The following is a 24920-nucleotide window of genomic DNA, read 5'->3' as shown; positions in this document are numbered from 1 at the left end:
AAGCTGGAAATACAATCTGGTTCAATATAAGTGGAGCAAAAAACAAAACAAAATTGGAATAAATGAAACTGTCCAGGGAGAAGGTACAGACTGAAAGGAAAAGATGGCCAAATACCAAATCTTGGGCCATGTCAACACTTCAAGTTAGGTAAAGAAGTGGAGTTCACAAAAGCAATTATGAAGGAATAAACAGAAATACAGAGAACCAGAGGGAGTGGTATCACAGATTCCAAGGAAGAAAACAATTTTCATGAATTTTAAAATAACTTGCCAGGAGTGTCAAATATTGAGCAAGTAGAAGGCAGGGTGGTTTCAGGAAGAGAGATGGAATGGATTGAACCAAACTGAGATGAGGACATTTAACCAGGTTTTGATTACTCTTAAGAAACTTAGAAGAGATAGGAAGTAAGAAAGGATGATAGCTGGGCTTCCCTGGTGGCGCAGTGGTTGAGAGTCCGCCTGCCAATGCAGGGGACACGGGTTTGTGCCCCAGTCTGGGAAGATCCCACATGCCGCGGAGCGACTAGGCCCATGAGCCATGGCCGCTGAGCCTGTGCGTCCCGCAACGGGAGAGGCCACAACAGTGAGAGGCCCGCGTACCACAAAAAAAGAAAAAAAAAAGAAAGGATGATAGCTGAAGGAGAATACAAGGTTAAGATGTTTCTTTCTGGACAGGCCACAGATATGCTTGAGTTTTTCCTATGGAGAAAGAGCCAAGAGAAGGAAAGCTTGAAGACAGAGGAGCTGTGGGGATGTAAGTGATAGCATAAGGTTTTGGGGAGGATCAAGAATGTTTCTTAACCTTAGCTGCACACTGGAATCCCTTGAGGAATTTTAACAAAATAGACGCCTGGCCCACCTCCTAGAGATTCACACTTAATTGATATTTTAAAAAACCTCCCCAATGTGTATAACTGAGTCACTTTGCTATACAGAAGAAATTAACACAACGTTGTAAATCAACTATATTTCAATCAAAACAAAACAAACAGAACACCTCCCTAGGTGACTAATGAGTCAGGGTTGAGAACCAGTGCCCTAGGAAGAAGGATTCGCCTTAAACTGGAGAATGAAGAATGAGAAAGAAGGTGCAAATTTGAAGATAAGTTTGTAGGAGGGGAAATAGAAAAACACTTATAATTATTTTTAATTACTCACTAGAAGTTCTAACACCCATTTTACCACACAAAACACACATCTGTGAGCAACTGATAATTAGAGATGAAAACATTTTCCATGTTTTCAGGTGGTAGATATTTAGGGAAGGCAAATTCCACTAGTATAACTATGTCCTTTAGGATTATTTGTATCCTGCCCATGTAGGGATGAAAGAACTGGATCGTGATCTTTCCTACCATGTTACCTACAAAAAACCGCCCCCAAAAAACCCAACCCACTAAGCATTTATATGCTCCTCAGTTTTGTGTTTGTTTGTTTTGGTGTGTGTGCATTCACATCTCACTTCATGTTTTTTTTTTTCCCTGTACGCGGGCCTCTCACTGCTGTGGCCTCTCCCATTGCAGAGCACAGGCTCCGGACACGCAGGCTCAGCGGCCATGGCTCACGGGCCCAGCCGCTACGCGGCATGTGGGATCCTCCCGGACCGGGGCACGAACCCGCGTCCCCCGCATAGGCAGGCGGACTCTCAACCACTGCGCCACCAGGGAAGCCCCTCACTTCATTTTTATGCTTACAGTGTTTTTGTGAATTTGGAAATGAAGGTCCTGGGAGATAAAAATGACTTTGCCCAAGAATTTAAAGGCAGAAAGCAGAACAAAACACAGGACTTCTATGTATGGCTGTAAAAGTATGTCCTGCACAAGAACACTTGGCTGAGGGGGTAGGGCCTAAAATCTGTGTTTTAGCAACCAAACGATGAGGCCTTGGGGGCAGTGTCCAACCAGACTAATTCACACTAGGGCACCTGTGAACTACTGGGAGCCATGATAAAGGTTACCACTTTTTCTACTAGACCACACTGGCATAGATTCAATGCACAGTTTTAAAAATTAAGTAAAGGGACTGAAAGATATGGTGTTTCCCTTTTCTATTACCCTTTAAATAAACAAATTTAAGTACATTTTCATGACTTTAAATTATTTTTATAAACTTACAATGAACTCTGACACAGGAGTGTAGTAAACTAGAACACAAGCATACCTAACTTTATACAACAGATGTGTTAATGAAAAGTTATGCAGAGATAAAAACTATGTCATGTATTTCCTCTTCAAGGTTCCAGTCTCAACAGCAATCAACTGACCTTTTTTTAAAGTCCAAACCAGCTCAACAACTCAGTTTAGTACTCCTGGGTGCTCAGGGGAATAAACAAAAACATTCCTTTTAAAAATAGAATATTTTTTAATGATGAAGGGAACTATACTGTTTATTTCTATTATTCCGAGATTAAAATCAGATTGATCAGCCACTTCTTTGAGATGAATGTTTGTTGTCTCACTCTTATTTAGTGAGAAACAAATGGAGGAAGGAGAAAAGAAAACAAAAAAAACAGAAATGAAGAGCTCATTCAGATACCCCTGCTAAGTTTTTCCCCGGCTACTATAGTACTGTTCTGTATTATAGCCCTCTTTCTTATAATCCTCCTTCTCCATTATAATAGTTAAATAAATATAGAAAGATTGTGAGTAAATAACAGTTGAAAACATACCAGGGAACTGGGCCATTTAAAGTAATTATGTGGTAAATTTTTTAGGTAAAGAATCATGTCCAGTTTATCAGGTTTCCCACCCAGCCTCATACTCCATTTAAATTTTACAAGTAGAGTTAAAGTAACTATTTTACAAACGGAGTTAATCAGTGTCCAGTACAGGCTTTGACCTCAAAGGCCACTCAAAGTTGAACAGAGGGATTGTGGCTATTTGTGAATTTTTACCTTATCTGCAAGATTACAGAAAAAAATTATCTGAAGACACTTGACTTTCAGAGACAAGCTGGAGATAATATCCATTAGAATGGGACTAAAATCCAACTTAATTTCATTGAGGTTTCCAAGTCATATTAAGAATCTCAAACATCTACGTAGGTAAAGGAGCAACTCTGACAGGGGAAAGGGTGGAAACAATTACAGTTTATTATTACTTCACCATGAAAGAGGTTAAGGAGATGAAAGAGGGTAAGCATATACCTACCTTTCTCAAACTTAGAAAAGGCAACTGACTTGAGGCTGCACTGATGACCTTTGCACGTTCCAATCAGCTCACCAGCTTTTACATCCCAAAATTTGGCCGTTTGATCACCTGCTGCTGTAACCTTTCAAAAATAAGGTTTCACAGTTTAATAAAGCAACCCTTTACCAGTGTTTACCCAGATCCCAATAAAATGAAAGTCACTTACAAGCTTAAGTTCACCAGGGACCCAGGCCAGGTCAAAGACAGCATTCCAGTGAGCCATCCATTCTAAACAAAGAAAATGGTGAATGTGAACTGTCTAAACTATGTCTTGTGGTAGCCATACCAATAGCTGTTGAAGTGCCTTGAAAGCTGTAGTGAAAAGATCAGTGGTCAGCACACTAAGATCCATAGGCCAAAGAGAATTTGTGGACTTGCACACATAGCACATTTCCTTCATTACCCCATAAAACTACCGTTTGATATCAGATTGTTTTCCATGAGGGTATATATTCTCTAAAATGGAATCTTTATGAAACATTCTCAAAAATCTTCATCATGCTCTCTGTATGGAGTTTAAAATACTTTGGTTTGACATTCAAAATTCTGCTTGCTTCGGCCGTATCTCTTACTGTTCTCTGTATATCCTATTCCAACGAAACTGGAGCGCTCCCTATATGCTCATTATATCCTATGGTTTCCTATCTCTAGGCCTTTACTAATGCTTTTCCCTCCACCTGGAGTGTCCTATTCCACCTCCACGGGTCTAAATACCAGAGTCTGCCTCAAATGTCCCATCCTTCATGAAAAATTTTCCTCACCTTCTTTGATACGTAAGAGCTCTTTGTGACACCTGTGGCGTTTTCTTTGTATTTCCTCTACATCATCTATAGCCTTTGTTTTACTTTAGTTATCTCAACACTTGACTTACTAGTTCCAGATTATTACCTTCCTAAGTCAGTAGAACTTTGCCTTATGTATGTAAGATGTTTGTTCAATATAAATATTTTAAAGCAACATTTCCCCACATTAAGTATAATATAACAAATTTTAATTTTTTAAAAGAAAAACTGTTTTTAATCCTAAAATGTATTTTTCTTAACTTTCAGTAAAGGCTTTGCTGCCGTTAACAGTTATCGACAGAAAGGCAGTCCACCATTTACTTTCAGCCTGGCCCCTAAACAGGCTTAATCAGAAGTGAGTATCACTGAGAATTTATTCAAATAGTAACTTCCTTGAGGCTTTATGAATTAAAAATGTTCAAACAGATATTTTAGACCCCGACTTACCTTTGATGCACTTCTTTCTACTGGTTTGTGATTCTGTGTTATATAACCTAACGAAGCCTTCTTCATTGGCAACTGCTAGTATATGTTCCATATTGGGAGCTAAATAAGAAATAAAGAATAAAATATATAAAGAGTAACAAAAAAATTTAAAGCTGAGTTTAAATCTATACAAACAACAAAATATAAATTAACTGAATAGCTACAATCTATTTGAAAAGAGGTAAGATGATTCTACCCAAATAACACCTGCTATGGTAGAGAGGTTTTTCTGAATTAAAGATGGCTGAGGGATTCCCTGGTGGCGCAGTGGTTGAGAGTCCGCCTGCCAACGCAAGGAACACGGGTTCGTGCCCCGGTCCGGGAAGATCCCATATGCCGCGGAGCCGCTAGGCCCGTGAGCCATGGCCACTAAGCCTGCGCGTCTGGAGCCTGTGCTCCGCAAAGGGAGAGGCCACAACAGTGAGAGGCCCGCGTACCAAAAAAAAAAAAAAAAAGATGGCTGAAAATTTGCCATAATACCTAATTAAGTAAGTGACTCAAAAACACCAATCCTCAGGTTTCCCTGGTGGCACAGTGGTTGAGAGTCCTCAGATAATCTCTTATTTAAAGAAGGGCTGAATCAAGCATGGTAATTAAACAAAACAAAAGTGGTACTGGCCAATAGCAAATAAAAGGATATGATATATGCATGGCAAATAAAAGCATACGATACAAGCCACCAGCAGGCTGAACCTATTAATTTTATATTCCCTTTTCACAATTTTTTACTTTTCTTTTCTTAAACTTTTAACAGCAGGGACAAGTACTCTATTTCTGTTAATATGTTCCCCAATGCATTGTAGAAAGAGATAGATTCAAACAGGTCAAAAGGGGCAAAAGTTTTCATGATGGCTGAACCTTTGCAACCCTTTCCGGATATCAGTTATAAAAACAAACAAACAAACAAGCAAACAAAAAATGGTGCTATAAGAATCTTATCCCTTAGCAGAAATATGTAATTATGCATAGAGATTAAGAAAAGTCTATTTCATAAATCAGGGGAGAACAGTTATTAGAAAAACTGTATCATCTATCTAATTTACTTTTTCTTGAAAGGGAGACACCCCAAAATATTTCCCCTCTGAAGAGTGAAATAGATCATTTCTGACCAAGCCTAGCTTATACAGTAGTTCCCTTACCAGAAGAGAAGGTGCATCCAAAAGGAGGAACTGGGGCTCCTGTTTCTCCATAAGAAGTGTGCTCATCGTTATAGTTGCACTGATAACCAGTAAGAAGGGACTGTAGAGGGTATTGTGAAGACCATCCTAAGGTAAGACAAAATTCCTTATAGAGTTCCAATATATCACATTTCAGTACTTTTAACAAATGCAGAGGTTATAAATTCATTTCTAAAAACTTTATATACTTAAGTATAGATCCACTTATTATCCATGGCCCTCTAGAACACAGTTTCAGGTATTTTCCTAAGGGGTCCTAAGGAAAAAATGAAAGAGCACTCTCAGCTTCTGGTGAGATACAGCTTTGGGCTTATCATCTTAAATGGAGACTCTTGCCAATACATTTAAGGCTGCAAGAAACAAGTGGCCTTTGCACATTAGAAAAGATCTTACCCCTTCCCCCACCCTTTGGAGACAATCACAAAGCACAACCACAAAGACTACCACAACCATTAAAACTGCCATTCTCGTCAATTAAAATTTTATGTTTTCAGAGTTTCTAAATCATTACTGCAAACTCAAGTTACTAGCAACATCACACATAAGCCAATGGCCAGAGAGTTAAAGGAAATAAGGTATGTCAATGTGCCTACTGTAGCCCCTAGTATACGAGTATACGAGAGAGGAAGAAATTCAGGGTGGAGGGAAAGTTTATTCTGCTTGGGTCAGAAAGCTGATGTGTACTATGGTCCTAAAATAGTAAACCAGCTTGATTTGTTTTATCATTTTGATACGTGGGTCAACATATTTTAAATATATAAAAGAAACATTCATTCAATATATAGTTACTGAGAACCAAATGTTTAGTAAGCATGGGAGGAAACAATGAAGTTACAATCTAGAGAACTGTCTAAATAATTAACAAACACTCTCATACTTTAGGGTACTTTCAATTCTCACTTTTCATAAAAAAAATACCATTTGGAGAAGAAATCTTAGCCTGATATAACCTCAGATAAATCTGGTTTTGCGTGTTCATAGAAATAACCTGAAGAAATGCAAACGAGGCAAATAAATTCGGTCCAGATTTAGTAATTATTCCTGGGGGTATTACCTTAAGGCTAGATACGATTGTAAACAAGCCATTAAAGACCACTAAAAGAAGAATATGAATACAATAATTAGTTATGTGGTCGAGTTCACAAATATCCATCTACAGAATGAATTTTAAAACAAAAGGCTCTGTTCTAAAGTTATATAAACATACACTTGTAGTTTGGGATTAAAAAAAACAAAACCAAAAACTAATGATCACAACTCATGAATTCAAAAGGAATCTTGAACAGTTTAAGTGGAACTGAAGATGATAAGCTCTGGAGACCTAAATTCTTTACAATTAAACAGTGACCCCTCAACTCTGTCTCATTGCCTACAAACTATATCCAAACACCAACAAATGGCCTAACGTGGTTTAGTAACTGGTCCCTATTTACCCCTCCACCTCTGTGATTGTGACAACACACACTTCATGGACAAGCCCCGTAAGCTACTTTTGGATCCTTATTGTTCTATTCTGTTTCCAACATGAGCGTTTCCCTCACAACACTCATTTGGAAAAGACTATTATTTCTTCAACGCACAACTTAAGCCCCTGGGGTTACATGCAGATTTTTCAAGGAGAATGAGAGCTGTCGGAGAACTAATTTCCAGATACTCAACTTCCATATATATAGTATTTCTAAAACTGACCTGTCTACAATGTCGAGGTCAAAGCTTTTCCCCCTCTTCATCACTACCTTTCTTCCACTTTTCAAAAGAAAGGCATTTCCATGACCCAATCTTATACCTTGCGTTGACTCAAGGTACAAAAACTCCTGGGACCCCATTAACAGACAATTGGATAACTCCTTTAATAAAGGCATCATAAACACCCAAATCCATCTCTTTAAAACATAGACTTTCAATAAATTTTTATTTTGCTTAATTATTTATTGAAATTAGTAATCCATATTGTTTTGATCAACGACATACTACTAAAAATAGTAATGATAAGTCAACCCAGAAGAAACTTTTAACACTTAGAGCTTTATGATCACAGAAAACATCAATTTAAACATATTTTTTTACACAGAGAAATAAGATAGCGTGATCAGTAAAATGACTTTTCAAGCTTAAAATCAAATCACATTAGGATAAATTCTGTGGGAGAAATAAAGTGGTAATAAGCTCAAGGGGAAAAAACAACTATGTAGAACATCTAGCAGTTAGAATTAGTTCATACTTTTCAAAAATGATTGATGTGATTATTAAGTCACTACAGTATTTACAGTCTATTAGATACATTTTAAAGACTGATGTAGCAGTAGCATTTTTATTTAAAAAGGTCATCACTCACAATATGGCCAGAGATGACATCCTTTGCATCTGTTTAAACTTATGATAAAAACTTTCAGATACCAATTTAAAAACACACAGAAGAGTAATCAGTTTCCATGTCAGAAAGATCATTGGCAGCAATGTGGAGGATAAACTGGAAAGAGGGAAACTAAGAGGACATTTGGGAGACTTGTCACAGTTCAGACAAGAACATATTATGGCCCAACCTAGGGAAATAGAATGGTAAGCATAGGACAGATCCAAGATATGGTGAAGAGGCAAAATCAGTGGGGATACCGAGGAGGAAGGATTAGAGATTTTAAGGGGACTTCTCTGAATGCGTATCTTGAGGAAAATGGAGGAATTCTGATTGACTCTCAGGTTTCTGACTGTGAAGACCAGTTTAAAATAATGAGAGCATTTCCTAAAATAGGTAATATAGCAGGTTTGGGGGAAAAGTGAGTTCGGTTTTGGGTATTTGAGTTTGAGATGCTTACAGGACTGACCATCTGGATGATACAACTCTCACAGGAATGGATGTAAAGTATAAGGAATGGAAGGTTGCAGGTAGTAATAGAAGAAACCCTGGTTACAGCTATGATCACCCATGGGAGTAGGTAGAAATAGAAAAGGGGCCTAGGATGGAACACCCTCATGGAAGGGGAAAGAAGAAGATGGTCGTATAAAGTTCAGTGCATTATATATAACAATGAATGAATTTCAGCGCCTAACACATAACAACGCATGAGTATTTGGGGGCTCAGGGTGGGCTGTCTCAAAACATGCCACAATGGCATATTGATTATTTTGCATTGAAGTTGTTTGAGAGGCAGCTGATGCAAGAAGGAAACTCTGACCTCCCTGTCTCCCTGAAAAGCAGGAAATAAATCTCTTATGAAAGGTGCACTCCTTGCAACTGGAGGTAGAAGGACCCCCTAATACGTCAGAGATAGGGAATTCAGAGCCAAGAAGCATGTGTAAACAAACCTTGTTACTTCTTTTATTTTACTACCTGAAGCCCAAACTCTGTTTAGATTCTTCACTTAGTAAGCATCCCAAACCTAAGTTTCTTTGTCCTGTCAATTCCTCACAAATTTATTGTTTGTTTTTTTTTGTCTGAAGAGTATAAAAGCTGCCTTGCTTTGGCCATTTCTTAGTCCCATTTCTATGAGACCTCCATGTACATGAATTAAAATTTGTTTTTCTCTTGCTAATCTGTCTTGTGTCAATTTTATTAGTCCAGCCATAAATACTCAAGAGGGGTAGAGGGGAAAATTTACCCCTCCCTGATAGGTATTTGTGAATTAGAGGGAAAAGGAAAGTAGACAGAATGTAGAATTAGGAGAAAATCTGTTACAAAATAAAGGCTTCACAGCTTGCTCCAAGTCACACAGATTAAGTAAGGAGTGGAGGTGGAATTAAACCTCAGCAAGTTTAACTCCAAAGACAGAGATCATAACTACTATGCTGTACTGACACTCATGACAGAAGATAGAGAAGTATCTTAAGCAAGGTCACAGGAGAGACAGAAAGAGAAGCATTTAGAGTATAATTTAAAGAGGTAAGGATGGTGGGGTTTTAGATTGGAGGCAGGAAGTGGAGGAACTACTCTCCAGTCTCCTTCTCAATATCCTTCTCCTAGACCTATGCCTTAAATACAAAAAGTTCACTTCTCACATTATTTTCTTTCTGTTTTTCACATGGTTTCAAGCGGAAAGACCTAGTCCATCTTTAAATGAATGAGATTTCATTTGCAGCCAAGCTTAGTCTGGGTAGTAATTCCCTTATCAGAAACTTACCAGAAAGTTTCAGGTTGATGACACCCAAACCTAAGCTCAAAATTCTTATTGCCAATGTTTTAACATAAGGAACTTCAAGAACTGGAGAGAATAAATCAGTTATCTATACACTAACATGGAAGTATTTCCAAGTTTTACCGTTAAAGAAACAAAACATTTTTATCCCATTTCTGTAAATAACAATACTTACTACCTCTGGCATTGAAGAACATTTGGAATAAAATACTTCAGTCTATTAATAATGGTCATTTCTGGGAAATGTGCTTATGGGCATTTTTCGCTCTATAACTACGAGTTTTTATGCTCATGTATTAATCAGGAGGAAAAAATTCTGACCATACTAGAAGCAGATGTTCTGTCTTCTCTGCTTGACTGAGTTCCTTAACAGCGGGTCATAGTCACTGTTATATATAGCAAAGAGTAGGGCTCACTAAGGTTCCACAACAAATGAATGAATTAATCAATGAATATGAGTCTTGACGATCTCACATAGCTGTTGAGAAAACCACACATACTCCCATGAACGCGTTTTCCAGTTAATGTGCAAAACAGACATAGCCGTAATGGAGGCCAGTTAACTCAGCGTCCCTCCCTCCGTCAGCCTACACTACAATTGAAAAAATCCCGATTACGACTAAAAGTGTCTCGAGAGCACGAAAGTGCAGCTTTCTTCAGTACTCTTCGCTAACACGAACTCACTCTGCCTGTGGGAGAACTCGGCGGCTGGGAAACAGAACTGGAGTCGGCGTTGGTCCGAGGTGTTGTTCGGGGGGAGGTGAATCCCGCCGGCAACAGGCAGCGGTTAGGGCCGTTACTCACCATTTCTCGGGACGCCAAACTGGGGCTGGCGGAGTACCGAATTGAAGAGCATCTGGGCCGGAGGAAAACTTTCAACTGAGAGAAAAGCCGTGGAAACGCCCCCAGATTCAGCAGAAATCTTATGTGGCGTCCCTTAGAACACGACTAGTTATTGCCTCCAACTCCCGCCACCGTAAGCCCCGGCCACCAAACTCCCCGCCAAACTGACGTCACGCCCTCTGATTGGCTCCCGCCGCGGCGTCCGGGCGCGTCCGAGTCACTTCCCCCTTCGAATCCCCGCCTCCTTTTCTCCCAGCCGCGGGAACCTGGAGTTCCTGAGCTCCCTGAGCGCCTGCGCGGGGGGGCGCAGAGGCACTGGCGAACGGCGGGGCGACCAGAGCGCATGCGTAACACGGCTTGACAGAGCGCGGAGGAAAAATCCGCGAGAAGGTGGTGGAAGAAGATGGCGGTGCTGGGGAAGAGTTTGCAATCTTTCTGAATAGGCTAGTCGAGTAACTGTTCGGGTCATGGCGTCAAACTCAACTAAGTCTTTTCTGGCAGATGCCGGCTATGGCGAACAGGAGCTGGATGCTAACTCTGCCCTTATGGAATTAGACAAAGGTATTCGAAAGAGCGGGCTGAGCGGGTGAAACGCATGTGGGGGGAAGTGGCGCCCCCAGGCGGTGGTAGCTTCGGGAGAAGCCGGGAAGGCGCATGCGCCTATCTTCCCTGGGCGGGGGCGGGCGCTGGCGCCAGTGCTTTTGGTGAGTCCAGGGCTTTTGCCGCTTTGCGAGATTGCCGGGAAATTGCAGCGTTGTTAGATTGGCCTCGTACAGGTGAAAAAGTAGCGAGTGGGGGCCGTTTTGACCACTTGAGGGCACAGTCTCCCGATTTTCCAAGCAGTTTCTAAAAACGATAAATTGAAATTGTGAAATTATTTTTCAGTATGTTCAGTTGAGACCAGGTCTTCACCAAGGGTGCTGAATAATAATCTTGCACCGACTTATAACGATTCATTTGATTTCTGTAATTCTTACCTGCCGGTTATTAGGCAGGTTAAAAATAGGGCCAAGACCATCCGAAAATCAGAGCCCCTGCTCATTCTCTGCAGACGGATTCCACGAGTTCTATTTCCTTACGGGAGTTGGAGTGGTGGGAGCTTGGTGTAGTGGTGGGAGCTTGGTGTAGTAGTAGGAGCTTTGGATAGATTGAGTTGAATTCTCATATCGTTCATTTTATGATCCTGGACAGGTCACCTAAGTTAACCTAACCTTGTTTTTTTTTTCTGTGCAAAGTGGGTAAAGTACCATTGAGCTAGCAAGATTGTTGTAAATATTGTGATATAATGGTATGCAAAAGAAGCCTTTATTAAATGCAAAAGAGATTTGCCTTCTTTCTTAGATATGGATCTGGGAGGCATGGGCAGATCTTGTCAGTAAAGAACTGAAGTATTAAGATGAAACCTTTGTTTTCAGTGTACTTAAATGATTTTTATTGAATGGGGGAACCATTTTGTCACCTGGTATGCAGTTAATTTTTAACCACAACCAGTGTGTAATATATTAAGAACTAGAGGTTAGAAGGATTTTTCTTAAAGTCCACTTTGAGCCACTTCCCAGCTCTCCGACTTGGACACTATCTTATACTTTCGGGGGACTCTTTATTTTGTTTGTTTTTTAACCTGTAAACATTTACAGCGGGTTCGTCTAGATAAGAGTTTCTCAGACTTTTTAAAAAAGCTTTTAAGTCCTTTTGATCAACATAAAAATGCCACAGCACTCCAATGAGATATTCCTTTGGTTGAGTCACAGTATCTTTAGTGCAGGTCCATCAGCCGAGAAAATGATGTTGAGCTTTGATTTCTCAACAAATCTATGAGGACTTTTCCCTCTAAAATGTAAAGTCATAACATTAAATGTGTTTTTTTTTATAAATTTTATTTTTTTAATTTATTTTTTGTAGTTGAAGTATAGTTGATTTACAATGTTGTGTTAGTTTCAGGTGTACAGCAAAGTGATTCAGTTATACATATACATGTATCTATTCGTTTTCAGGTTCTTTTCCTTTATGGGTTATTATAAAGTATTGAGTATAGTTCCCTGTGCATTCTTTCTTTTTTTTTTTAAATTAATTAATTAATTAATTAACTTTTTGGCTGTGTTGGGTCTTCGTTTCTGTGCGAGGGCTTTCTCTAGTTGAGGCAAGCAGGGGCCACTCTTCATCGCGGTGCGCGGGCCTCTCACTATCGCGGCCTCTCGTTGCATAGCACAGGCTCAGTAGTTGTGGCTCACGGGCCTAGTTGCTCCGCGGCATGTGAGATCTTCCCAGACCAGTGTTCGAACCCGTGTCCCCTGCATTAGCAGGCAGATTCTCAACCACTGCGCCACCAGGGAAGCCCCTAAATGTGTTTTTTATACACTACATAATCTTTTCCTCCCCATTCTGATATTTCCTTCCTTATTACCCTCTTAAGAGTTGCAGGTCTGGATATCTAATATTCCTACTAATTCTGTAAAGACATTTTCTACCACTGTGGTCCAGGTGGACTCATCCCGTAATGACAGTAGAGCAGTGGTGTGGAACAGAATTGGGATGGGACTTTGAAGAAATGAGAAATCTAGAATTGTTTAATTCCGAAAAACTTGAAGTTGTAGTAAGAAAAAGTATAACACAATTTTCCTTCTTAAAAATTGGAATAGGAATATTTCAGATCTGTAAGAAATATATAGGTGGCTATTGACTGTAAACCAGGTGTCTGTCCTAGATACTAAGTGATGGTGTTAAATCCTCCCAGCAGTGCCTTGGGTGAGTATTTTACAGGTAGAATTTGATGTGGGGTTACTTGAATGCATGGATGCTCCACAGATACTGAGGGACTACTGTAGTGAGGAGGCAATTATATCAGTAACAATCCAGGGAAAAGAGAATAGTGGCTTGGGCCAGGGTGGTTACAGTGAGGCTGTGTGAAGTGCTGAGATTCTGTGTATATTTTGAAGGTATAGCCAACAAGAGTAGCTAATGAATTGGATGAGAATGTGAGAGTTAAGTAGTCAGGAGAAACTCAGAGGTTTTTGGTCTGAGCTACTGGAAGTATGTATTGCCATTTACTGAGTGGATGAAAATCAGATCAGTTTGAGACTGTTAAATTTGAGATGTCTCTTAGACATCCAGCTGGAGATGTTGGGTAGGCAGTTAGATATACAGATGTGATACTTGAACTACATTATAAAGAAGTGTCTGTAGCACTAGTGTCAAGAAATACACTTGGGAAATGGTGCCATTTATAACCTGTTATATGTTTATAACCATTGCACTTTGTTCTGAGCATTTTGAGCAAGCGTGGCAGTAAGCAACTTGTTTCTGATCTCTCTAGGAATAAATGGATGCCCTTTTTTTTTTTTTTTTTTTTTTTTTTGCGGTACACGGTCCTCTCACTGTTGTGGCCTCTCCCGTTGCGGAGCACAGGCTCTGGATGCGCAGACTCCGCGGCCATGGCTCGCGGGCCCAGCCGCTCCATGGCATGTGGGATCTTCCCAGACCGGGGCACGAACCCGTGTCCCCTGCATCGGCAGGCGGATTCTCAACCACTGCGCCACCAGGGAAGCCCATGGATGCTCTTTTAAAGCTGACTTAACTCTGTTCATTTAGGATGTAGTTAGTAACACAGAAAAATCATCATTCATATAATAGCCATTAAGTCATTCAACAAATATTTACTGATCATCTACACTGTGTTAGGCACTCAGACTTGGGGCTATATTAGTGAACAAAACAGCTTTAAGAAGCTCACATGAGGCAGACAGGGCTAGATCAAATATGGCCTTGTTAGGACAAGAAGTTTGGATTTATGCAAAGTGCATTGGGAAAACATTGAAAGTTTTTAAGCAGAGGACTGACATGGATTGTTTTACATTTTTGAAGGTCACTTTAGCTCCTATGTAGAGGTCGTTTTGCCTTCCCTTTTTAAAAGTTTTAAGCTGATAACCATGCTGCCTGAGCTGTGAAGACAGCAGAGTTAAGTGTCAAATCAAGTATAACTTATGTATATATGACACATTTCATAATCAATCATTTCTATAATATAGGCATTACAAAGGACATATCTCCCATAATTTACTCAGTGTAACTTTCACTAATGTAACTTCTACACTGTCAGTCTAAAGATTTTTAAGTCAGCTGATGGGAAGTTGTCCCAGTGATTTAGGAAAACTTATGCAAGATCTCCTTCACCCTGGGTGAAAAGGAGAGTCTACCTTAAATGATGTCACTCAGCCTATCTGCTTTCTGTAAGGTTGGCCTTGTGGGGGGGGATGAGATCCAAGAGCAATGGGGAAGAGAGTAGTTTCCCTTTCTTGCACCTGGGCAATGAGAAGGAAGGAAATGTAAGGGGGTGGAGTTGCTGTCTGAGGTGTTGGTGAACTTAATGTTGCATGGAAAAGTTGATGGTATGTTCAATGAAAAAGTTAATTATGAAATAGGAAATTGATGTAAATCAGGACAACTGTCTGTTTTCCCTTAGATGCTGTCACTTCACCTATGTTCCAAAACATCTGAATTCTCAGACTGTGGAAGAGACCACAGGTTGCTTTTACTCTGTCCATATTGGTACAGATGTAGTTGGTATTATGATAAACAAATATGAGGCCCTGTGAGTATCCCCATATCCCCTACTAAAGAGGGAGGTCTCTGAAGCCAAGTTTGTACCAAGTGACTAATTCCAGGCCATAAGTGATTCAGAAGTGGACATGTGACCCACACTGAGTCAATCAAATTCTTTCTCTCAAGAATCTGTACTACCAGACCAAACTTAGTGTGGCAGTATTGAGAAGTGGACCTGTAAGATCATGTAGAATTAAGGTCAGACTCTTAACTCAAAGCCACATAAAAACCAGCATTATAAAGGACTGATTCTTAAAGGCTGGCTGGTGATCCCTTGATGGACTATGAACTGATCCAAAAATCCAAGGCCCTTCTTTAGTTCTTACTGAAATCCATAGACTCATTTTTACATATGGCTAAAAGCTATTATCTTGTAACTTACAAAGTAAGTTATTAAATATTCCTAAAAGTTGGTATTCATAAAAATAATTTGTTTATGATTCTAAATCAGTATTTGTGCATATTGCACAATATTGCGTACATTCTCACCATGTATATTTACAGATTCTAAAGTTTAGGGGAAGGATGCTTTATTATTAATGCATCATCAGTTGAACTGACTATCCTATTAGTTGTTTTTATTCTTGCTTTTTAAATATAATTTACTGAGATGTTACCGTGATCAGTTTACTAAGCTGTTGTGAGATTGCCTTGGTATAATGTGTGGGGCATACTTGTGTTTGTATTTCTCCCCTCCCCACCTCATTTTTAATGAATAGACTTTAAGATGTTATGGTTTAAGATGTTAGGGTATTATGGTTCCATTTTGAATCATTCTCACCCTTTAGCTAAAGCAAATGTATACAACAAATTCTCCTAAAATGTGCTTGTGTAGTAGTGTGTATTAGCAGTGTTCTTTGTAGTGGATATTAGTCATATTGGTGGTCACTTAGCATCTTGTGAACATTCTATGCTTGAGGAATGGCCCACACCACAAGCACTGTCTCATCAAGGTGGAAGCAAAAGCTCACTTTCCTAGTTTCCCTTTTAAGAGCGAATGGGGAGAATTCCCTGGCTGTCCAGTGGTTAGGACTCCACGCCCTCACTGCCAAGGGCCCAGGTTCAATCCTTGGTTGGGGAACTAAGATCCCCACAAGTGGTGCGGACAAAAAAAAAAGCACAGGGTGTGAACTAGGCTCTGCCAATCAGACAAATCTCCTCCAGGCTCTGTGATTTAGTTTAGAGATGCAAGAAGGCAGAGTTGAAGAGTACTTGCAGTTTCCTTGGCAGCAGCAGTGGCTGCAGTGTCCATAGTGTACAGTAGTAGCAGCAAGGGCTACTACATTCCTAGATGATAGGAGAGCTAATTCTAGCATCTGGTGCTTCCCAGCAACAATAGTTTACCTCATCTAATCAGTTTGGCAGTGTGGAGTTAGGTGTTCTTAGGAGTTTTGCCTTGAAACTGCTTGTTACTTTAATAAACACTCAGTAAAAACTCATTTCCTGCCTAATCATCAGAGTTAGCTTCTGTTGCTTGCAGCTAAGAACTCTGACTGATACATGCTACCTAGCAATGTATGCTGTTTTGAAAACTTGATTGATGTATCACAAATCCCAAGTTTACCATAATTTATGTTATTTCTCTTCAATTCCTTGGAATTTGTCATCCCTCAGAATTATACCACTCTGAAATCCCATTCAAGTATCTCTTCTTTAATCTTAACCTCTGTCCTCTAGTTGCTTGCTAGAAATGCATTTTAGCATAATAATTAGGACCAGATTGCCAGGATTTGAATTCCATCTCTGCCATTTATTAGCCGTTGTTTCTTAGGCAAGTCGCTTAACTATTCTTTACCTGTGTCCTCATCTTTAAAATGGGAATTATTGAATGATACCTAACTTCTGTGAGTATAGTGAGAGCTTAATACATGTAAAATGCTTACTAGAGTATCTGGCACAGAATAAGCACTTAATATGCATGATCATCATGATTAACTGCTACTTTAACCGTTCTTTATTTCATTCAGACCGCAGTATACTTACCTCTCTACTTCCCTTAGCTCTCAATCCCTTTGTGTTTTTACTTCTTTATCCAGCTTAGATTTTACAGTCCCTCATTTCATTAATTTCATTAAGTTTCTTACCAGTACTTTAAATTCTCATCCAAGGTTCTATTTTAGTCATGTGTGCCCAAAGGCAGCCAAAAATTGCTGGAGAAAGTCATACAACTTGGTATGTGGCTTTTATCAGAAATGACACAAACCCAAACTGGCCTTCAACACAGACCTGCAATACTACAATGTTTCTGTAGTCAGGATTCTCCCACCTTCTTTAGTGACATTTCAGATCTTTAAATTTTCAAAAAAAAAACCCCAAACCCCAGAAATCCTGGGTTTTATGTGGAATCTCATTTCATTTTTAATATTTGACAATGAATTCAAAACCTTTGAAAACATTGTATCATGAAGTTACTCTTAGGGCCAGATTCAGCAGCCTACTAGTTTTCGGTGAAATAAGATTAAGTGGCAGAGGATAGCTTGAGGATCTACTCGCCTACCTTCGCAAAACAGCTAACTAGATGCGTGGGCCCCCCCTGTAGAGATTTGGTAGGTTGGAGAGGAACCCTAGCATAGACATTTTTGAAAAATTTCACAAATGTTTCTGATGCAGAATCAGACTTGATAAACCACTAGCGTAGCAAAATGTTCTGCACATTTTAAATGAGAAATACGTTTAGAATAATGAATTTCATTGCTGCCAAATGGATTTTGACTGAATAAGCAATTTATGGACAACTTATTTTAGTTCTTCCTAGTCTACCTGCATGTTGCAACTAAGTTGAGCACTGTTTAACTCCAGGCACTGAAAAGGAAGAGATCTCTGTTGCTTTGGTGGGAGAATAAAAAGTAAAATGTAGAAACAGCAATCACATCCTTCCACAGTGGGTCTTACGGTGGCATTCTTATGATCATTGGTCTTCTGATCAGGGTATTTTTCCTCAGATTTGTTGTAGCTAGCAACAGAAGTACAGTGAATAACCTCTTAAACTCCTCTAAGAATAAGATCTGCTTGTGCTGAGCTGCTATTTTCAGGTGCTTGGCTTATACTGGAGTTGGAATTGGCCTAGAGCAAGCAAGCTGGGTACCATACTGCCCCAGCCTAGGATTGTTGCTGCATTGCAGGCCTTAATGCACTTCTCTCTTCTCTTGTACCCTAGCTTCTGACCTTCTGAGCCAGCCTAGCTTCTCATTTCCTCTCTCATAAAACTCATATCAGAAAATAAGCGAGACATTTACTATTCTTTAGCTCATGTACCCTGATGGCTCTGTTATGGGAATGAGGGTCTACTTTATCTTAAAGAAATAAAATTTGACCACACTAGAGAAATCAAAACCTTTCTTTGACCAGATGCAAAATTATCTTTGGTACATTTTAAATCAGCATGTTTAAGTAAATGATTTGGTCTGTGGTTCTGTTTTTAAAGGGAAGGTAAAGTGGATCATATTCTGTTGAGGAGACTCCCTGTATGTAGAGCACTTCCTACTTTACCTTTTTCATTCCAACCAAGGTTAATTTATTACAAGCAGAACTTTACTATCCTTTGTATCACTCAACTCTTGAGAGAGAGAAGAGAAGGAAACAAGTCCAATTACTGTGGGTTCCCTTCCCCCAGCACACGTACATAAGCACACATCTCTTCCTTCTCTGTTCTCACACCTCCATCCTCACACTTGCCTTTCTTTTTCTCCCCTTCCCTTGTGTCCTTCAGTGCCCTATCTGTGTGTCCCTTGACCCCTTTTTCAAGGATACAGGAGCCATTGCCAGTAACCTACAGTGTCTCTGTTGGTACTGTGCATTTAGTGGGAAGAAGACTCCTAGATCTTCTAGTGGCAGTTCTTGTGTGTATGGAAGTTGGTGGGTGAGGGGTGTAGGGAGAAGGGAGCAGACAAAGAAGGGGTATGTTCTAAATATCTCAGTTAGAAATTAGAATTAATTTTGAATTAATTTTCCCAGAGGAACTTTTATTGTAAGTGGTTATTAGATTATGGAGTACTATGAGTACTGATAGTGCTATATTTTTTCCTATGAGGAAATATTTTCCAAGTACCAAATAACTAACATGAGTGTACCTAGAACTTAACTCATTAGTAAGTTGTAGAAATTGCATGTGCAGATTTACTTTGTGGTTGTCTTATGTATTGGAACAAAGTGGCAACCAGTAAAGAGCCCTCTGTCAACTGGGGGAAAACCACACAATATAAGAGCTGTGATTTGAGTTTTATTCAGTGTCTTACTGAGGACTATAGCCTTGGAGACAGCCTTCCAGATAGCTCTGAGGAACTGCTCTGAAGAGGCAGAGGGGGAGGTCAGTATACATGTGATTTTGGCTAAGGAGTATGTGCAATCCAACATATGTCTCGGTAGAAGGTTACTGCTAGTCTAAGGAACAGATATCTCAGTTAATGATTTTAGTGCTTTTCTAAGTGTGGGAAGATGCAAGAATCTGGGTTCATAAATTTTTTTTTTTCCTGAAATATAACTATCTAAGGGCCTCTTTTGCCTGTTTTCCCTAAAGCACAGAGTGCCTCATCTTGTTCTTTGTCCTAAATTCCTTTCAGGGTGTGCTGTAGGTCAGCGACTTAATCTTTGTAGAACTGAATGGCAAGTGACATTCCTTGTTTTACACCTCAGACAAACATTTCCTTTGTCATTTTTTAACAGTGAACAAACTTTACTGAACAGCGATGTTCTAGGGCACTTATTCTTGTGCAGATATAATCAGCATTTTGTAAATGGCAAAATACTAAAAGAAAAATATTTGAAGGTGATACTGTTAATTCCATATCAAGATACTCATTCTTAATGAATTTTTTAAAGGATTGAATATTAACTCCTTTTATTTGTTGGATTTTTTAAAAAATCAGATTCATTGAGGGAATTCCCTGACGGTCCAGTGGTTAGGACCCGGCGCTTTCACTGCTGAGGGCCCAGGTTCAACCCCTGTTTGGGGAAATAAGATTGCACAAGCTGGGGGGACCTTGAAGATGGCGGAAGAGTAAGACGCAGAGATCGCCTTCCTCCCCACGGATACACCAGAAATACATCTACACGTGGAACAACTCTTACAGAACACCTACTGAAGGCTGGCAGAAGACCTCAGACCTCCCAAAAGGCAAGAAACTCCCCACGTACCTGGGTAGGGCAAAAGAAAAAAAGAAAGAACAGAGACAAAAGAATAAGGACGGAACCTGCATCAGTGGGAGGGAGCTGTGAAGGAGGAAAAGTTTCCACACACTAGGAAGCCCCTCCGCGGGCGGAGACTGCAGGAGGAGGAGGGGGGAGCTTCGGGACCGCGGAGTAGTGCACAGCGACGGGTGCGGAGGGCAAAGCGGGGAGATTCCCACACAGAGGATCGGTGCCGACCGGCACTCACCAGCCCGAGAGGCTTGTCTGCTCACCCGCCGGGGCGGGCGGGGCTGCAAGCTGAGGCTCGGGTTTCGGTTTTGGACGGAGCGCAGGGAGAGGACTGGGGTTGGCGGCTTGAACATAGCCTGAAGGGGTTAGTGCACCACGACTAGCCGGGAGGGAGTTCGGGGAAAAGCCTGCACCTGCCGAAGAGGCAAGAGACTTTTTCTTCCCTCTTTGTTTCCTGGTGCGCGAGGAGAGGGGTTTAAGAGCGCTGCTTAAAGGAACTCCAGAGATGGGCGCGAGCCGCGGCTAAAAGCGCGAACCCCAGAGACGGGCGCGAGCCGCGGCTAAAAGCGCGAACCCCAGAGACGGGCGCGAGCCGCGGCTAAAAGCGCGGACCCCAGAGACGGGTGGGAGACGCTAAGGCTGCTGCTGCCGCCACCAAGGGGCCTGTGTGCGAGCACAGGTCACTCTCCACACCCCTCTTCCGCGGAGCCTGTGCAGCCCGCCACCGCCAGGTTCCCGGGAACCAGGGACAACTTCCCCGGGAGAACGCACGGCGGGCCTCAGGCTGGTGCAACGTCACGCCGGCCTCTGCCGCAACGTCACGCCGCCTCTGACGCCGCAGGCCCGCCCCGCACGCAGTGCCCCTCCTTCCCCCCCCTCACCCCCGGCCTGAGTGAGCTAGAGCCCCCGAATCAGCGGCCGCTTTAACCCTGTCCTGTCTGAGCAAAAAACAGACGCCCTCCAGCGACCTACACGCAGAGGCAGGGCCAGATCCAAAGCTGAGCTCCTGTGAGCTGTGAGAACAAAGAAGAGAAAGGGAAATCTCTCCCAGCAGCCTCAGAAGCAGCGGATTAAAGCTCCACAATCAACTTGATATACCCTGCATCTGTGGAATACCTGAATAGACAAGGAATGATCCCAAATTGAAGAGGTGGAATTTAGGAGCGAGATCTATGATTTTTTTCCCTTTTCCTCTTTTTGTGAATGTGTACGTGTATGCTTATGTGTGAGATCTTGTCTGTATACTCTTGCTTCCACCATTTGTCCTAGGGCTCTATCCGTCCATGGTTTTTAAAAAAAAATTTTTTTTTAATAATTAATTTTAATTGTAATAACTTTATTATACTTTACCTTCGTTCTTTCTTTCTTTCTTTCTTTCCGTCCTTCCCTCCTTTAGACAACGAATCACCCCAAATTGAGGAGGTGGTCTCTGAGAGCAAGATTTATGATTTTTCCCCCTTTACCTCTTTTTGTGAAGGTGTATGTGTATGCTTCTGTTTAAGATTTTCTCTGTATAGCTTTGCTTCCAACATTTGTCCTAAGGTTCTATCCGTCCCTTTTTTTTTTTTCTAAATATTTTTTAATTCAATAACTATATTATACTTTACTTTATTTTTACTGTATCTTCTTTCTTTCTGTCTTTTTTCCTTCTTTCCCTCCTTCCTTCCTTCCTTCCTCCCTCCCTCCCTCCTTTCTTTCCTTCTTTGCTTCTTTCTTCCTTCCTTCCTTTCCTCCTTTCCTTCTTTCTTTCCTCATACTTCTACTAATTCTACTTTTTCTCCCTTTTATTCTGAGCCGTGTGGATGAAAGGCTCTTGGTGCTCCAGCCAGGAGTCAGGGCTCTGCCTCTGAGGTAGGAGAGCCAACTTCAGGACACTGGTCAACAAGAGACCTCCCAGCTCCACATAATATTAAACGCTGGAAATCTCCCAGTGACCTCCATCTTAACACCAGCACCCAGCTTCACTCAACGACCAGCAAGCCACAGTGCTAGACAACCTATGCCACACAACTAGCAAAACAGGAACACAACCCAACCCATTAGCAGAGAGGCTGCCTAAAATCATAATAAGGCCACAGACACCCCAAAACACACCACCAGATGTGAACCTGCCCACTAGAGAGACAAGATCCAGCCTCATCCACCACAACACAGGCACTAGTCCCCTCCACCAGGAAGCCTACACAACCCACTGAAACAACCTTAGCCACTGGAGACAGACATCAAAAACAACGGGAACTACGAACCTGCAGCCTGCAAAAAGGAGACCCCAAACACAGTAAGATAAGCAAAATGAGAAGACAGAAAAACACACAGCAGATGAAGGAGCAAGATAAAAATGCACCAGACCTAACAAATGAAGAGGAAATAGGCAGTCTACCTGAAAAAGAATTCAGAATAATGATAGTAAGGATGATCCGAAATCTTGGAAGTAGAATGGAGAAAATGCAAGAAACAGTTAACAAGGACCTAGAAGAAATAAAGATGAAACAAGCAATGATGAACAACGCAATAAATGAAATTAAAAGTACTCTAGATGGGATCAATAACAGAATAACTGAGGCAGAAGAACGGATAAGTGACCTGGAAGATAAAATAGTGGAAATAACTACTGCAGAGCAGAATAAAGAAAAAAGAATGAAAAGAACTGAGGACAGTCTCAGAGACCTCTGGGACAACATTAAACGCGCCAACATTCGAATTATAGGGGTTCCAGAAGAAGAAGAGAAAAAGAAAGGGACTGAGAAAATATTTGAAGAGATTATAGTTGAAAACTTCCCTAATATGGGAAAGGAAATAGTTAATCAAGTCCAGGAAGCACAGAGAGTCCCATACAGGATAAATACAAGGAGAAATACGCCAAGACACATATTACTCAAACTGTCAAAAATTAAATACAAAGAAAGCATATTAAAAGCAGCAAGGGAAAAACAACAAATAACACACAAGGGAATCCCCATAAGGTTAACAGCTGATCTCTCAGCAGAAACCCTACAAGCCAGAAGGGAGTGGCAGGACATACTGAAAGTGATGAAGGAGAAAAACCTGCAACCAAGACTACTCTACCCAGCAAGGATCTCATTCAGATTTGATGGAGAAATTAAAAGCTTTACAGACAAGCAAAAGCTGAGAGAGTTTAGCACCACCAAACCAGCTTTACAACAAATGCTAAAGGAACTTCTCTAGACAAAGAACACAAGAGAAGGAAAAGACCTATAATAACGAACCCAAAACAATATAGAAAATGGGAATAGGAACATACATATCGATAATTACCTTAAATGTAAATGGACTAAATGCTCCCACCAAAAGACACAGATTGGCTGAATGGATACAAAAACAAGACCCTTATATATGCTGTCTACAAGAGACCCACTTCAGACCTAGAGACACATACAGACTGAAAATAAGGGGATGGAAAAAGATATTCCATGCAAATGGAAACCAAAAGAAAGCTGGAGTAGCAATTCTCATATCAGACAAAATAGACTTTAAAATAAGGACTATTACAAGAGACAAAGAAGGACACTACATAATGATCAAGGGATCAATCCAAGAAGAAGATATAACAATTGTAAATATTTATGCACCCAACATAGGAGCACCTCAATACATAAGGCAAATACTAACAGCCATAAAAGGGGAGATTGACAGTAACACATTCATAGTAGGGGACTTTAACACCCCACTTTCACCCATGGACAGATCATCCAAAATGAAAATAAATAAGGAAACACAAGCTTTAAATGATACATTAAACAAGATGGACTTAATTGATATTTATAGGACACTCCATCCAAAAACAACAGAATACACATTTTTCTCAAGTGCTCATGGAACATTCTCCAGGATAGATCATATCTTGGGTCACAAATCAAGCCTTGGTAAATTTAAGAAAATTGAAATTGTATCAAGTATCTTTTCTGACCACAACGCCATGAGACTAGATATCAATTGCAGGAAAAGATCTGTAAAAAATACAAACACATGGAGGCTAAACAATACACTACTTAATAATGAAGTTATCACTGAAGAAATCAAAGAGGAAATAAAAAAATACCTAGAAACAAATGACAATGGAGACACAACGACCTAAAACATATGGGATGCAGCAAAAGCAGTTCTAAGGGGGAAGTTTATAGCAATACAAGCCCACCTTAAGAAGCAGGAAACATCTCGAATAAACAACCTAACCTTGCACCTCAAGCAATTAGAGAAAGAAGAACAAAAAAACCCCAAAGCTAGCAGAAGGAAAGAAATCATAAAAATCAGATCAGAAATAAATGAAAAAGAAATGAAGGAAATGATAGCAAAGATCAATAAAACTAAAAGCTGGTTCTTTGAGAAGATAAACAAAATAGATAAACCATTAGCCATACTCATCAAGAAAAAAAGGGAGAACACTCAAATCAATAGAATTAGAAATGAAAAAGGAGAAGTAACAACTGACACTGCAGAAATAAAAAAAATCATGAGAGATTACTACAAGCAACTCTATGCCAATAAAATGGACAATCTGGAAGAAATGGACAAATTCTTAGAAATGCACAACCTGCCAAGACTGAATCAGGAAGAAAT

At 40.4% G+C, this 24920-nt stretch overlaps 2 protein-coding genes across 2 annotated transcripts in view; one reads left to right on the top strand and one right to left on the bottom strand.

The window, feature by feature from the left end:
* Positions 1-10830, bottom strand: part of DTL (denticleless E3 ubiquitin protein ligase homolog) — a 38660-nt gene extending 27830 nt beyond the window's left edge. The window contains exons 1-5 of the mRNA XM_029229232.1: positions 10569-10830; positions 5596-5721; positions 4418-4516; positions 3355-3416; positions 3150-3270 (exon numbers count right to left, since the gene is read on the bottom strand). Of these exons, the coding sequence (XP_029085065.1) occupies positions 3150-3270; positions 3355-3416; positions 4418-4516; positions 5596-5721; positions 10569-10620 (460 nt within the window). The 5' untranslated portion in view covers positions 10621-10830. The remainder of the gene's footprint in view (positions 1-3149; positions 3271-3354; positions 3417-4417; positions 4517-5595; positions 5722-10568) is intronic.
* Positions 10831-10851: 21 nt separating this feature from the next.
* The window catches only part of INTS7 (integrator complex subunit 7), a 104077-nt gene continuing 90008 nt past the window's right edge, over positions 10852-24920 (top strand). The window contains exon 1 of the mRNA XM_029229096.1: positions 10852-11168. Within this exon, the coding sequence (XP_029084929.1) occupies positions 11075-11168 (94 nt within the window). The 5' untranslated portion in view covers positions 10852-11074. The remainder of the gene's footprint in view (positions 11169-24920) is intronic.

The sequence above is a fragment of the Monodon monoceros genome, unplaced genomic scaffold (genome assembly GCF_005190385.1).
Source record: "Monodon monoceros isolate NGI ecotype Baffin Bay Population unplaced genomic scaffold, NGI_Narwhal_1 Super_Scaffold_18, whole genome shotgun sequence".
NCBI classification, from domain to species: Eukaryota; Metazoa; Chordata; class Mammalia; order Artiodactyla; family Monodontidae; genus Monodon; species Monodon monoceros.
This window is presented reverse-complemented; position numbering and strand designations above follow the sequence as displayed.